Source organism: Triticum urartu, chromosome 6A (genome assembly GCF_056163025.1).
Source record: "Triticum urartu cultivar PI428250 chromosome 6A, HENAU_Tu73, whole genome shotgun sequence".
In the NCBI taxonomy this organism is placed as follows: Eukaryota; Viridiplantae; Streptophyta; class Magnoliopsida; order Poales; family Poaceae; genus Triticum; species Triticum urartu.
In genome coordinates, this window is record NC_141878.1 from 266,035,626 (window position 1) to 266,051,593 (window position 15,968).

Here is a 15,968-nt window from a genome sequence, read left to right on the forward strand (position 1 = left end):
GTGTGTGCTAGTGAGTTCGATCCAGGGACTAGCATGGTAAGCATAGAGACTCAAATCCTTCGAGGTTTGGTCGTTCCAGATGGTATCAGAGCCAGGTTGTTGACTATAGGACGTGACCCTAGAAGTGAAAGTTATTTTATAAACTAGATATCCTTCTTACTGTTTATTAGTTAACCCCCTCAAGTTATCTTGACTAGTTAATTAAGTATGAGCTAGTGCTAAGACCACCATTCATGTTTGTTTTATATTGTAATGTTATCGTGTTAGTGTATCTGATTATGCCCACTTTTGTGGTATGAAGATACTAGATTGTTTGCTTGATTGGTAGTTGTTTGTTAAATTGCTTAGTGTCGAAATTATTCGACTATATATAATATATTACCATATTGTTTGTTGTTTGTTTGTTGGTGTTATTCGTTGTTGTGTTTTATTGGTTTGATCATATTATGCATATGGGTAGAATATATTTATATATACATAGCTTTTGGCCCTATTATATCTATAACTCATCTATGCTTGCCCACCAGATGCCGCCGAGGCGTGATACTAGACGCAATACTGCAAGAGGAGACAATAATGGCAATGGAGTACCACCATACATACAGCAGGTTATTGAGGGACAGGCCCAGTTGATCCAGTTCCTTACTCAGAACCACAACAACAACAATAACAACAACAATCCGCCGCCACCACCAACTGTGGATATGCTTACCAGGTTCTTGAGGTTGAATCCTCAGAGGTTCTCCAGTTCCCCTGAACCTATTGTGGCTGATGACTGGCTCCGTGCAGTCAATAGGAACCTTGAGATGGTTGGATGCACTGATGCAGAGAGGGTGAGGTTTGCCTCACATTGGTTGGAGGGTCCTGCTGCAGCTTGGTAGGACAATTACTTGGTCACCTATCCCATTGCTACTATCACATGGCCTTAGTTTCAGGATGCTTTCTATGCTGCACATGTGTCTGCTGGTGCTATGAGTCTGAACAAGGAGTTTCATAGTTTGCACCAGGGAGGTCGCACAGTTAATGCTTATGTGGAGGAATTTAATAATCTTGCATGTTATGCTCCTAATGATGTTAACACTGATGCTGCTAGGCAGGAGAAATTTTTGGAGGGCCTAAATGATGACTTGAGCCTTCAGTTGACAGTGGCCACTTTTAGGAATTGTCAGGACCTAATGGATAAGGCCATTGTGTTGGAGAGAAAGCAACATGCCATAGAGAATCGCAAGAGGAAGTACAACAACAATAACAGGTATAATTCAAGACCACAGCAGAAACCACGCACTTCATATCATGGTAATGGAGGTAATGGACATAATCATCATGGAGGTAATGGAGATAATCATCATGGAGGTAATGATCATAATCATCATGGAGGGAATGGCCACAACCATAATGGCCACCATCATCATAATGGGAACAAGAGTAACAATGGCAATGGCAGAGGTAATGGTAATGGTAATGGCAATGGAGGGAACAATAACCAGAACCACCAGGTTACACGTGCGCCAAGGGATTTGAGTCAGGTGCAGTGCTTCAGGTGTAAGGCTATGGGGCACTATGCCACAGATTGCCCCTGGGCGAAGAATTCAGGAGTCAACAAGCCAAACCCCTTCCAAAAGGGTCATGTAAATCATGTTAATGTGGAGGAGGTTTACAATGAACCTGATGCAGTGATTGGTAAGTTCTTGATTAATTCAGTACCTGCACTTGTTCTTTTTGATACTGGTGCATCGCATTCATTTATTTCGAGGGTATTTGTTGATAAACATGGATTGCCAACCAAAACACTTAGTATGCCTATTAGAGTGAGTTCCCCAGGAGCTGAGATGATAGCAGGTGTTGGTTGCCATCAGTTGACTTTGTCTATTGGAAAGCATGATTTTCCTACGGATTTGATTATATTGAAGTCAGAAGGTCTGGATGTTATTCTGGGTATGGATTGGTTGCACTTATATAAATGTCGTATTGATTATGCCAGACGATCTATTACTCTCAGTGCGCCAGGAGGGAAGAGGATCAAATATGTGTGTAAGGATAAGCGTAATTAGGTGCAGGTGAACTCTCTTAAGGGGGGTAGCCTGGAAGAGGTGCCAGTTGTGAGAGATTATCCAGATGTGTTTCCAGAGGAGTTGCCAGGTATGCCACCAGATAGAGATATTGAGTTTCTGATTGATTTAATACCAGGCACTGGACCTATTGCAAAGAGACCGTATAGAATGCCTCCCAAAGGGTTGGAAGAATTGAAGAAGCAGATAAGAGAATTGCAGGCACAAGGATTTATTTGCCCAAGTTCATCACCTTAGGGAGCTCCAGTTTTGTTTGTGGGGAAGAAGGATGGGACCTTGAGGATGTGTGTTGATTATCGTTCTCTGAATGAGGTAACCATTAAGAATAAGTATCCTTTGCCTATGATAAATGATCTATTTGACCAGTTGGAGGGAGCTACTGTGTTTTCTAAGATTGACCTTCGTTCTGCTTATCATCAATTGAAGATTCGTGAGCAAGATATTCCAAAGACTGCTTTTACTACGAGGTATGGGTTGTATGAATATACTGTTATGTCATTTGGATTGACTAACGCCCCTGCATACTTCATGAATATGATGAACAAGGTGTTTATGGAGTTCTTGGATAAATTTGTGGTTGTTTTCATTGATGATATATTGGTGTTCTCCAAGAATAAGCAAGAGCATGAGGTGCATTTGCGTTTGGTAATGGAGAAACTAAGGGAACATCAGCTGTATGCCAAGTTCAACAAATGTGAGTTTGGGCTGGATGAGGTAGCATTCCTTGGACATGTTGTGTCAGGTAATGGAGTTGCAGTTGATCCATCTAAGGTTGCTGCAGTTACAGAGTGGGAGACACCCACAACAGTTGGAGAGATTCGCAGCTTTTTGGGCCTTGCAGGTTATTATAGGAGGTTTATTGAGAACTTTTCCAAAATTGCAAAGCCTATGACTGAATTGTTGAAGAAGGAGAAGAAGTTTGTTTGGACTGATGAATGTGAAGCCAGCTTTCAGGAGTTGAAGCAGCGTTTGGTTACATCACCAGTTTTAACTCTGCCGGATATACATAAGGACTTCCAGGTATATTGTGATGCTTCTCGTCAAGGACTTGGGAGTGTTTTGATGCAGGAAGGTAAAGTTGTTTCATATGCTTCATGTCAGCTTAAGAATCATGAGCATAATTATCCTACACATGATTTGGAGTTAGCCCCAGTTGTGCATGCATTGAAAACTTGGAGACCATATCTTATTGGTAATCATTGTGATATATTTACTGATCATAAGAGCTTGAAGTATATTTTTACTCAGAAGGATTTGAACCTCAGGCAGAGGAGATGGTTGGAGCTTATTAAGGATTATGATTTGAATGTGCAGTATCATCCTGGTAAGGCTAATGTTGTTGCTGATGCATTGAGTCGTAGGAGCCATGCTAATGCAATTAATATTGATAATATGCCACCCGAGTTATGTGAACAGTTCAAGAATCTTAGATTGGAGATGGTTCCTAAGGGATATTTAGCAACACTTGAGGTAAAGCCTACTTTGCTTGACAGGATCAGAGAAGCTTAAAAGAATGATAAGGAGATTGCTAAGATAAAAGAGAATATGGCTAAAGGTAAGGCAGAAGGTTTCCATGAGGATGAACATGGAGCCATATGGTTTGAGAAGCGTATTTGTGTACCTCAAGATGCAGATATCAGGAAGTTGATTCTTCAGGAGGCGCATGATTCACCTTATTCTATTCACCTAGGTAATACTAAGATGTATTTGGATTTGAGGGAAAGATTTTGGTGGCCTAGCCTGAAGAGGGAAATTGCTGGGTATATTGCAACATGTGATGTGTGCCAAAGAGTTAAGGCGGAACATCAGAGACCAGCAGGTTTGTTACAGCCATTGCCTATACCTGATTGGAAGTGGGATGAGATTGGTATGGACTTCATTATAGGTTTACCCAGGACTCGTTTGACTAAAGTTGCTCACTTCATCCCGGTAAAGACTACTTATACCAGTGCTCAGCTAGCAAAGATTTATATGTCTAAGATTGTTTGTTTGCATGGAGTTCCAAGGAAGGTAGTGTCTGATAGAGGTACTCAGTTCACATCTAAATTTTGGCGTCAGTTGCATGAATCCTTGGGCACCAGGCTGGAGTTCAGTACAGCTTTCCATCCACAGATAGATGGGCAGACAGAGAGGGTAAATCAGATTTTGGAGGATATGTTGAGAGCTTGTGCTTTGGACTATGGGTCTAGTTGGGATGATAATTTACCTTATGCAGAGTTCTCATATAATAACAGTTATCAGGCTAGTCTGAAGATGGCACCATTTGAGGTATTGTATGGTAGGAAGTGCAGGACACCATTGATATGGGATGAGGATGGGGAGCGTCAATTCTTTGGACCAGACTTGATCAGAGATGCTGAGGAGAAGCTCAAGTTGATTCATGATAGGCTGAAGATAGCACAGTCCAGACAGAAGAGTTATGCTGATGCAAAACGTAAGGAGGTGACATATGAGGTAGGAGACCGTGCATACCTTAGAGTTTCACCACTTCGTGGGATTAAGAGTTTTGGAATTAAGGGTAAGTTAGCACCACGTTTTGTGGGGCCTTACAAGATCTTGGAGCGTAGAGGAGAGGTAGCTTATCAGCTGGAGATGCCAGAATCCTTGTCAGGAGTTCATAATGTGTTTCATGTATCTCAGTTGAAGAAGTGCCATGCAGAGATGATGGATGTTCCATTGAGGGACACGGTGCCACTTGATGCAATTCAGTTGGAGAGTGATTTGACATATGAGGAGAAGCCTGTTAAGATTCTGGAGACAGCAGACAGACTTATTCGCACCAAGACAATCAAGTTATGCAAGATTTAGTGGGATCATCATACAAAGGAGGAAGCTACCTGGGAACGAGAGGAAGATCTCAGGCAGGATCACCCACACCTATTTGCTAGCCAGCCCGAATCTCGAGGGCGAGATTCATCTTAAGGGGGTAGGTTTGTAACATCCCAATTTTCCTAAATTAGGATGTTAATAGATCATTCATATGCATATCATATTTTTATTTCATTATTTGCTTTTTCAGAATATTCAAATCATTATGCAACAAAAGGTAATTTATTTGGAGTGGAGATAACATGACTTCTCCCCTATTTTAAAAATGTTCATAATGTGCAGAATATTCTTTCCAGTTCATCTGATGTGTTCTAGTAATTTTTTCAATCTTCAAAATATTTTATTTGATTGTTTTATTGTTGTTTGTGTTGCCTATTGCATTAAAATTATTTTACAAAAATTGCATTAGTGTTGGAACTAGTGTTCATGTAGTTTATAGCTGTAGAGCTATTTTTACTGTGTGTCTAGGTATTTTTATTTAGAATTTATACTGTGTATTTTATTTTATTTATTTTGTTTTCTGTTGTTGTTTTAAAAAAAAGCACAGCGCCGCAGCGCAGCAGCCAGCCGGCCCAGTCGCGCACCGCGGCCCAGCCAACTACCAGCCCCGCGGCCCGCTCGCTCGCAGTCGCGAAGCGGTACGCACAGCCGCACCGCATCGCCCGACCCGCACCCGCACCGCTGCGGCCCACCTTCCTCACGAAGCGGTACATGCCGCCGCACCGCTCGCCCGACCCGCACCGCGCCCCCGCTCGTCTCCTTCCCCGAGCCGGACTGGAGCGCACCGTACACGCGACCGAGGCCGAGCCGGATCGACCCGATGCCCTGGTCCACCCCGAGCACCCTGGAGACGCCACGCGCGAGCTAAACCCTAGGGGAACCCGACCGCAGCCTCCCCTCGTCCTCCTTCGACCACACGAAGCCGCTGGAGCGTTTTGGATCTCGCACCAGAGCTCCGCTGTCCGCCGTCTTCGCCGGAGGATTCCACCACCGTAAGGACACCACCAGCCACACCATTCACTCCCCTCGACCCTCCTCTCAACGCCGCACCTTCCTGACATTCTTGCTTGGACGAAAACGCAGCAACGCGAGTGGGACAAGATCGACCGCCCCCACCGGAGTTGCCGCTTTCAGGTCTTCACCACCACCGGCATAGTCCACCTCGCCGCCGTCCGACACCACCACCGCCTCTGCCACTCACCTCCGCACCCGTCCGTCACCTCTCCTTCGGCGGAGACCCACCGGAGGAGCGCCGCCGCCAATGCCCGAGACCGCCGTTGTTTTCCTCTGTTTCTGGTGAGCACATGTGCCCGGCCAATCAAGCACTGCCACGTGGCACTTCGCTACAGGACACACACAGGAGTTGCTGCAGTAACGCGTGAACTGTGTAGGAGATTTCTGTTTTCTTTTGTTTTATTTTTAGATTTCAACTCTAACTTCAACTAGCTATATCTTTTAGTCTATAAGTCCAATTTAGGTAATTCTTTTTCCTTTGATCTCACAGAAATCAGCCTTTCATGACAGTACCAAAAATTCTCATGTTTGCATTGTTTAAATTTGAATTCGTTCAAATTCAAATTAAACCTTTCGGAGGCCGTAACTTTCAAACTGTTTATCGGAATCGAGTGATTCTTTTTGCGTTGTGACCGTAGTGCAATTTAGGTGCTGTTATGCTGCTGTTGTCGAGTTTCAAAAATGGTTTTCCTGCTGTTGGTTTTGTTTTGGTTCTTTTCGTGTTCCGGTGATTGATTGTTGAATTGTGTGAAACGTGTAGATTGTCTGGAGTGCGACGCGAGCTATTGTCAGGAATGTGACTTTCTGAACCAGAACCCAGGCAAGTTACATGTTGATCATCCTTTACCTATTGTTTTCTATGCATGTAGTTATATCACACTATGGATATATGCATGTATAGGAATACTATATTATTTTTGCTATGCTGATGAGCTATCTTCCCGTCTTTGCAAATCGTGGTAGTGGTAGGTTGCTATGCTTTGTAGACGGGGGTGGTTCGTGTATTCATTGAGTTTATGTGAGGATTATATATTTTAACAAATTGAGTAGTAACTCAGGATTTAACTCACCTCTGGGCGGAAGTGGTATTGATTGGTGTTGAGGGAAGGCATCATGGGGTCTTGCACCTTTTCTAAGGCCATGCACTCATGAGAGTTCACCCTAAGTGGAATGCCGCCCAGGTTCGAAAAGATCAGACAGACTTAGTGACTAATAGCTTCCATGTGCGGCCACTGGCTACATGGGCTTTGGCTTAGTTGATCAGTTGTTGGAACCCTTGCCCAGACTGTGTCGACAGATGTAGCATATGTAGGTGGGATGTGGCCGTCAGGTGGTTAAGAGAACCTCTTCTGAAAGACTTCGTCTCAATCTTCGGATTGGGTCCAGTGGGTAAAGCGTACAAAACTCTGCAGATTATTAAAACTAATCATGATTAGCCGTGCCCCCGGTTATGGGTAAATTTGAGCCACTATGCCATTAAAGTTGTTGGATGATCTTGACAGATGTGACACTTAATAAATTTGTTGGGAAACTTAATAAAGGGTAGGTTGGAGTTGATTTTGCCAACTCAACCTTGTGCATTTAATTGTAGTAATAAAATAACTAAATAAAAATTTGACTATTAGGTAGTTATTAGGAGAAAATCAGCTTTCTGCAAAATAAACCCCCAAGCCTTCCTTTGTTGTACTATGCATATACATGTAGGTCTGCTTTATTATTACTCCTGTGTAACTTGCCAATACATTCCAATTATTGACCTATATGGCTGCAACGTCTCATGTTGCAGGATATTCTGACGAAGAGTAAGGTACCGTCAGGGTCGCAAGTCTGCACTCAGCATCGCTAGTGGGCTATGATGGGAATCATCGTTATTTTCTGCTACTTTCTGTTGTTTGATTGAATAAAGCTAGCCAAGTGCTATGCAGATTGTTTTATTTTATATACTCTGGATCATACGATGTAATAAATGATGCACTTGCTATTCTGGTATTCATCTATACTGTGTGTGCTAGCGAGTTCGATCCAGGGACTAGCAAGGTAAGCACAGAGACTCAAATCCTTCGAGGTTTGGTCGTTACAGGCTCACTCACTCCCTCTCGGATGCTCTCACTCATATGGTTGGTGGAGTCATTCAAATGGCTCTCAACCTCACATAGGATGTGTGGCATGCTCTCAAGTGTGGGGCTAGTGGTGGTCACACTCATCCTCTCATAGGAAATGCTCTCAATGTCACGTGTGGTGGAGTCACTCATGTCACTCATGTAGTGGTGGCTCTCCTCACATGGCAATCGGGGCATCTCGTCACATGTCGTTGTGCGAGAGATGTTGGTGCAACTGTCTCCATGCTCAATCATGTCGTGGTCGTAGCCGTGGATGAAGGCCGAAGATGGCACATCATCACTCTCCTCGAAGACCAAAGATAAGGTCTCATGAGCGGTCTCGTAGCTTGACTCGGAGTATGAGTCCAATATGGGCGCCGTCTTAATGTTGTTGAAGAGGTCCGTGCTCATCGCCGTGGTCGAAGAGGATGGCCCTTGCTCGACCTTCTTGTCGCCGTCTTGTTTTTGGAGGCGCAAATGATGTGGCACCTCGTAGCTCGTCTCTATGACCAAAGGGAAATTCCCATGCTCGGCCATCTTCCTTGAGGGGCTTCCGAAGATGGAAGTGTCTCCCTCGCTCATAGTTGGTCGCCTTGTAGTTGAAGATGTTGATGTAGGCGAACTCATGGGAAGTAGGCGAAGATGCCGTACGTCCGAAGGTGAAGATGCCTTGATAGCACTTGGCGAAGATGCCGAAGTGGTTGTTGTAGCCGTAGCGTGCTCTTGGTGGTGCTTGTTTCGCGATCTTCTCTTGTGGTCATGAAGTTTGGGCTTGGCATGAAGTAGGGCTTGTTGGGACTTGTAGGTAGGCGCATCTCGAGCATCTTTATTTTGATGGTGGCGTTGTCGCACTTGAGCTCATAGTAGATGTCGTTCGTCGTCGTCGTGCACATTTTGCTTGGAGCTGACTTTCCCTTCATGACGAGGTGGATCACAAACGTGATGGTGGTCGCCATGGAGATGTGGACGTGGACGTGCGCTTACATCTTGTTTGCGCTCCAAAGACTTATGACTTGAATGTCGCCGCCTTGAGGATGATGAAGGGGAAGTAGACTTGATCAAGGCCCGAATCTCCTCCATCCTTGCATCTTGCTCCTCCTTTTGTGCGGAAAGCTTGTTGTCGATGTAGTCTCTTTTCTTTGCTTCAGAGTGACAAATGTCGATGGAGAGGTTCTCGATGCGCTCTCGCAAACTTGATTGTGCGCCTTGCATTTGTCATTGTAGATCGAAGATTGACGCTTTGGTGATGTAGTTGTTCACGCCGTCGTTGTTGTGGAAGACCAGAGATGAAATGCCTTGCCTATCCATCACAAGATTCGACCCAATGATCACTCCAATGTGGACAAGGAAATAGCACAATTGGTACCAATTCTTGTCGGTTTCTCACACCTACACAAGTAAGGCTTATGGTGGAGCTCGGTGAGGATAGTGGCACAAAAATTTAATGCAAAATGTTAGCAGGAGTCAATAATGTTGAAAGAGATTCACAAATTCGCAAGTGTAACAAGTAGACCAATAGCAATATGTGGCACACGGAAACACACACACACACAGATAGATAAATGGGGTCGTGCAACCAAGGATGAGCACAAAATGTGGAATCCATGGAAAACGCTCGTGTTGCACAACTCAAGAGAGACGCTAGCACGATTGCTCTATAGGCGGATACGACACTTGTGCACAACCTATAAGATGCAAAATGGATAAATTTCTATCCCAAGTATGCTATGTATGTATGGTTCCCGGTGTTTCTCACAAGGTGATCCAAGATGATCTTATATGCAATGTGGCATGATGCTATGGCTATTGCTTACAAGCTTATTTGCTCTTTCTCTTTTTCTTAAAAGCTTATTCTTTTTTTGTATGTCCACTTTGCGAAATGCACAAACCAAGATAGTAATTGTGTATATGCGGAAACAAACTTGAGGCACATGAGGTGATATGATACCAATATGATATGGTACGTATGCAATGTATGGTGTAGATCACTAATGTGCACAAGTAATGTTGCCGGCAATAATCAAATGGCTAGTCTCGATAGGCAAGTAACGCAAAATGGGCTAGGGGTTATCAATGCAATGGCAAGGGAATATACAATGGAGGGGTACCACGATACCAAGATGATATGGAGGTTACCGTCTGCGGTGATGATGAGTGGCGGTGATCTTGATGGAGATACCAAGATGATGGAGACTTGTCCCTAAGTAGCCGAAACACCTTAGGAAATGGAAAAACCACAACTCAAAATCTCAAGGACAAAATTCAAATGGTGGTAGCGGAATGCGGTGGTGGAGGTTATGGTGGTGGACTATACACGGTGTCGGAGTTGAAAGCACGGTCCCTAAGTAGCCGAAACACCTTAGGAGACACAGCTCACAACACAAACAAAATTGGGTTAATTTGAGGTGGTGGAAGTGTATGGTGGTGGTTTATGAAGAAGCAACTGTCCCTAAGTGGCCGAAACACCTTAAGAGACTCAAACCACTACTCAAGCAACCACATATACAATGGGGATCGAAATGGGTTAGGTTGCGGAAGTCGGTGGTGGTAATGCGGATGATATGGTGGAGGGCCTAGGAAAACATGCCAAATTTCAAAAAATTTGATTGAGTCAAATGGTTTTGGTGGTATTTTTGTGGGAAGGGGATGTCAAGAGCTTCAAAACGAGCTAAAGGACGTCAAAAACGGAGTTTGGATGAATTAGATATGGCCAAAACAAAAATTTGTCCGTGTAAGTTTCAGGGTTAGCCGGACATCCGGGAGTAGGTGCGGATGATCCGGGTTCGTCAACCGGATTTCTGTCGTGTGGGGCATCCGGACATCCGGGAGATGGTCTAGCTGATCCGGGTGGATCCGGATGATCCGGGAGCACTTTTGGATGATCCGGACAGGTCAAACTGCTCGGGATTTTCTCTCGGGGACGAATTTTTGGGCGGAAATTGGATGTTTTCGGGGTAAAAATTGATGAGATTTCGTGGATGGAAGGTGGGGAAACTTGGGGAGATGCAAGATCCACTCGAAACCAAGAAAATCCCTGGATCAAAATCAACAAAACATCATCAAACCAACAAATCACAAAAAAATTTGGGGCTATTTTTGGTGGGGATTTTCGAATTTAGGACGAAATCAAGCAAAAGAAGGCTAGAAAACGGTGGGGGAGGCTCCGAAATCGTGATCAACGTGGCTCATGATACCAAGATGATGTAGGGTAGAACCCTAACCGCCCAATCTTTCACGAAAGGAGCGGATCCCGTCCAAGAACGCAAAGAACACGAGGGGAAAACGAGGGAAAACACAAAAGGAAACATGAGAGAATCACTCAACCAACAAGAATAGATCACACATGTGCTAGATCGATGAACACAAAGGTGAGATACAAGATCCAAAGTCAACAACGGAAGATACAAACGGTAACCGGTTCTTCTCCGTAAGGAGGTCTTGATGGGGCCACCCAAGAGGGGGTCTTGAATCCAAGGGGATCTTCTCCGTAGAGGGGCCGCGGTCACTCACGAGGAGACGATCCGTATGGATGAGCAAAAGCTATCCTCACATATGAGCTACTACTTTGCTAACCCTCAAATGGAGGAGGAGGGGGTCTATATATAGTGCTAAGCCATGAAGGGGGAAGTGAGGGGCGAAGGGGTACACAGGCCTCGGCCCAAGTCATGCGCGCAAGCAAAGGCCAAATGATCCAGATGGGGGTCCGGATGATCATGGCATCGTCCGGATGATCCGGGTCCTCGTCCAGATGATCCGGCTTCGTTGGGAGGATTCTGCAAGCTTCGGGTGTCATGGCTGCGGGATTACCCGGATGATCCGGAAGGGCATCCGGATGATCCGGCTGAGTCTGGATGATCCGGAGGGAGGTCCGGACGTCCGGGCTGACGCCAGCAGCTGCTCCATCTTATTCTCGTTTCTTCCGTCTTCTCTTCCATGCTTGGCCTTGGTCCTTTGATTCTCCATGGTCATCCCGTATGAGCCTGAGTATACACAAGGTCCATGCATGAGGTAGTAACCATGTCTCGTATGTGGGAAGATACGGTTCGAAGAGGAGTGAGTTCACCTTGTGTCCCATGGCGTATGGTCGAGGTCTTATTGTATGTCCTTTTGGGGCTTGGGGAGTAGTCAAAGTGTACCTGTGGATGATCGTGGGATGCACCACATCATTTAGGAACCGAGTCCAGAATTTCCTGGCTGACTCTCCGGGTTGTTGGGTTATGTGACTTAAATCATCAGCATCCGGTGGTCGCACATAAGTGCCCTGGAAGTTGTCCAGGAATGCGTCTGCCAGGTTCTCCCAACTTCTGATGGAGTTTGCCGTCAAGCTATTCAGCCAATGCCGAGCCGGCCCTTTAAGTTTTAGTGGTAGATACTTGATGGCGTGTAGATCATCCCCGCGGGCCATGTGAATGTGGAGGAAGAAATCCTCTATACATACCGCGGGGTCGGTAGTACCATCATATGATTCAATGTCCACGGGTTTAAACCCTTCTAGGAATTCATGGTCCATTACTTCATTAGTGAAGCATAGGGGGTGTGCGGCGCCTCTATGCCAGGCTACATCGCGACGTAGTTCAAATAAGTCTTGTCTGCTGTATTCGGCCCGGCCGGATTTGCTTTTGGTATATCCAGCGTGACGGTCATCGTCACGCGTTGGGGTGCACCCCCATGATCCGTAGATCGATCTTGTATGTCCTGCTTTGTTTTCCAATATGTCTCCAGGTCATGCGTGTAGCCCCGGTCCTTGGTGATTTTTTTGACTGGCGACGGGGTGCGGGCTAGACTTCGGGCTGATGCACCGCTTTGTCTCGGCCACGAAGTGGCCGGTCAGCCACATGATACGCTGGTAGTGTAGGCTTTAATGCTTCCTCCTCGAGTTGGGTTAGCAATCTGCGCTTTGGGTAACTTTTGGTTGGGCGCTCGAGTTCGTATTCCTCGGCTGCCAGGACCGTGGTCCATCTATCTGCTAGCAGATCTTGATCATCTTGAAGCTGTTGCTGCTTTTTCGTCAGGCTTTTTGTTGTGGCTATAAGCCGACGCTTGAAGCGCTCCTGATCGACGGGATCCTCAGGCACGATGAATTCTTCGTCGCCGAGGCTGACCTCGTCTTCGGAGAGGGGCATGTAATTGTCATCCTCTGATTCTCCGTCTGTCGCCTGTTCCTTAGGGCTAGCTTGCCCATCCTCCCGCTCGAAGCCTCGCTGGAGGGTATTGTCTTCATCTTCGGCACTATCTGCAGCATTATTGTCTCTTGTGCCGGTATCGCTGCTTTTGCTATGGCGGGGTTTAGAGCGGCGCTGATGACGCCGGTGCTTAGATTGATTCTCGAGGGGATTATCCTCCATTGCCTTATTTCCATCGCTTTCTTTGGGGGTGTCCACCATATATATATATATCATATGATGAGGTGGCTGTCCAGCGCCCTGTGGGTGGTGGTTCCTGTTCTTCTCCTGCATCGTCGTCCATACCGTCGATGTCTTCGGAGCCGAAATCAAGCATGTCGGTTAAGTCGTCGACAGTGGCTATTAAGTGGGTGGTGGGTGGGGAATGAATTTCTTTGTTGTCCGCTTCCCACTCAAGACGGACATAGTTCGGCCAAGGGTCTCCTGACAAGGAGAGAGACCTCAATGATAGCACATTGCCCAAGGGCGAGTGCTGAAAAATATCCGCGGAGGAAAACTCCATGATCGGTGCCCAATCAGATTGGATAGGCACGGATGCAGGCGGTTCAGAGCCTTGGCCGGGGACAAATCCAAGGGTCCGGTGACATAGGTCTCATAGGAGGTGAAGTCAGTATTCGGCTCTATCGCCGCTGAGTGTGCAGCCTCCGTGGCGGGGTCCATCCACCCGTCCTTGGACGACATGATCTGCTCCGGATTGAGGGCCGGAGTAGCCACAGGTGTGATCTCCCGAACACCGTTCGACGACAGAGCTAAGTCATGCTCGTCGTGACTGTGCGGCGCACCTGACATGGGCTCAAATCCGTCAAAGATCAAGTCTCCGCAGATGTCGGCAATATAGTTCAAGCTTCCAAACCTGACCTGATGGCCAGGGGCGTAGCTCTCCATCTGCTCCAGATGGCCAAGCGAGTTGGCCCGCAGTATGAAGCTGCCGAATACGAAGATCTGTCTGGGGAGAAAAACCTCACCCTGGATCGCATCGTTGCCGATGATAGAAGGAGCCATCAAGCCTTTATCGTGACGGCACAGTGGAACTCTCAATGAAAGCACCAATGTCGGTGTCAAAACTGGCGGATCTCGGGTAGGGGGTCCTGAACTATGCGTCTAAGGCTCATGGTAACAGGAGGCGGGGGACACAATGTTTACCCAGGTTCGGGCCCTTTTGATGGAGGTAATACCCTACTTCCTGCTTGATTGATCTTGATGATATGAGTACTACAAGAGTTTATCTACCATGAGATCGTACAGGCTAAACCCTAGAAGCTAGCCTATGGCTATGATTGTCGTTGTCCTACGGACTAAACCCTCCGGTTTATATAGACACCGGAGGGGGCTAGGATTACACAGAGTCGGTTACAAAGAAGGAGATCTACATATCTGAACCGCCAAGCTTGCCTTCCACGCAAAGGAGAGTCCCACCCAGACACAGGACGAAGTCTTCAATCTTGTATCTTCAGAGTCCAATAGTCCGGCCAAAGTATATAATCCGGCTGTCCAAGGACCCCCTAATCCAGGACTCCCTCACTAGTCTCGATGGGTAAGCGACGCAAAAAGTAAGGCTATGATGGCTATCAATGTAATGGCAAGGAGTGGACAAAGATGTTGTCGAAGTTACCGTCCTTGCTTATGGTTGAGGGTGTCACTAAACCAAGATGAGGTTACCGAAAAGGTCGTTGTTGATGACGAGTCCGTGGTGAAGATGAGCGGCGATGATGTTGATGTCGAACCGTACCTAAATAGCCGAAACACAATAGGACACGGAAGCACAAATCAAATTCTCGAAGCACAATGTGGCAAAAATGTATCAGAGTGCGGAACGAGTAAGCAATGGTGGTTGCGAAAAGTGGTGGTGGTATGGGGACGTGTATGCGGAAGTGGGGCGGTGGCTGAAATTTTCGGGGGGGGGGGGCTTCAGTTTCGTCAAGGTTTTACGGCTGTCCGGGGGTTTACCGTCGTTAGACGTCCGGAGGCTGTCGGACATCTGGTGCCTGGGCAAAATTCGGGCATGGGAAGAACAACTAGGGTTCGTGGTGGAAAGATCAAAATCCATCGAATTCAGGCGATTCTGTGGATGGAAAAGGTGGGGATGATGGGGGAAAGCTAGATCCACTCAAGGCAAAGCAAATCCATGGATCAAATCCAACGAAATTTCGTCACACCAACAAATCAGAAAAAAATTTGGGGGGCTATTTTTATGCGGAATTTTCGAATTATGACAAAATCAACAAAACATGGCTAGAAAACACAACAGGGAGCCTCCGAAATCGTGATCAACGTGGCTTTAGATACCAAGATGATGTAGGGTTGAACCCTAGATGGCCGATATTTCACGAAAGGAGCGGATCCCACGATGAACACGAAGAACACGAGGGGAAACACGTGGGGAAACACGAGAGAAACACTAAACCAACAAGAATGATCACACATATGCTAGATTCTCGAACACAAAAGAGTTCACATGATCCACGATCAACAAGGGACGATACACGGTAACCGGTTCTTCTCCAAAGGAGGTCTTGATGGGGCCACCCAAAAGGGGGTCTTGAATCCAAGGGGATCTTCTCCGTAGAGTGGCAGCGGTCTCTCTCGAGGAGTAGATCCGATGTGGATGAGCGAGGCTCAATCTCTAATATGAGCTATCACAACGCTAACCCTAGCTAGGAGGAGGATGTCTATTTATAGTCTTAGTGAAAATTGGGACGAAGTGAGGGGGTACACGGGCCTCGGGCCCGAATCCTGTGCGTAGACAGGTACCGGACGTCTGGTGTGTAGCGGTT

At 46.3% G+C, this 15,968-nt stretch overlaps 1 protein-coding gene across 1 annotated transcript; it reads left to right on the forward strand.

The window, feature by feature from the left end:
- The first annotated feature begins 527 nt into the window (after positions 1-527).
- LOC147964956 (uncharacterized) lies at positions 528-4,877 on the forward strand. The gene is made up of 9 exons (XM_087530225.1): positions 528-833; positions 936-1,754; positions 2,058-2,139; positions 2,188-2,270; positions 2,682-2,811; positions 2,911-3,089; positions 3,318-3,539; positions 4,128-4,225; positions 4,352-4,877. Exons 1-9 carry the CDS (start codon positions 528-530, stop codon positions 4,875-4,877), a joined length of 2,445 nt encoding a protein of 814 aa, XP_087386351.1.
- The last annotated feature ends 11,091 nt before the right edge of the window (positions 4,878-15,968 follow it).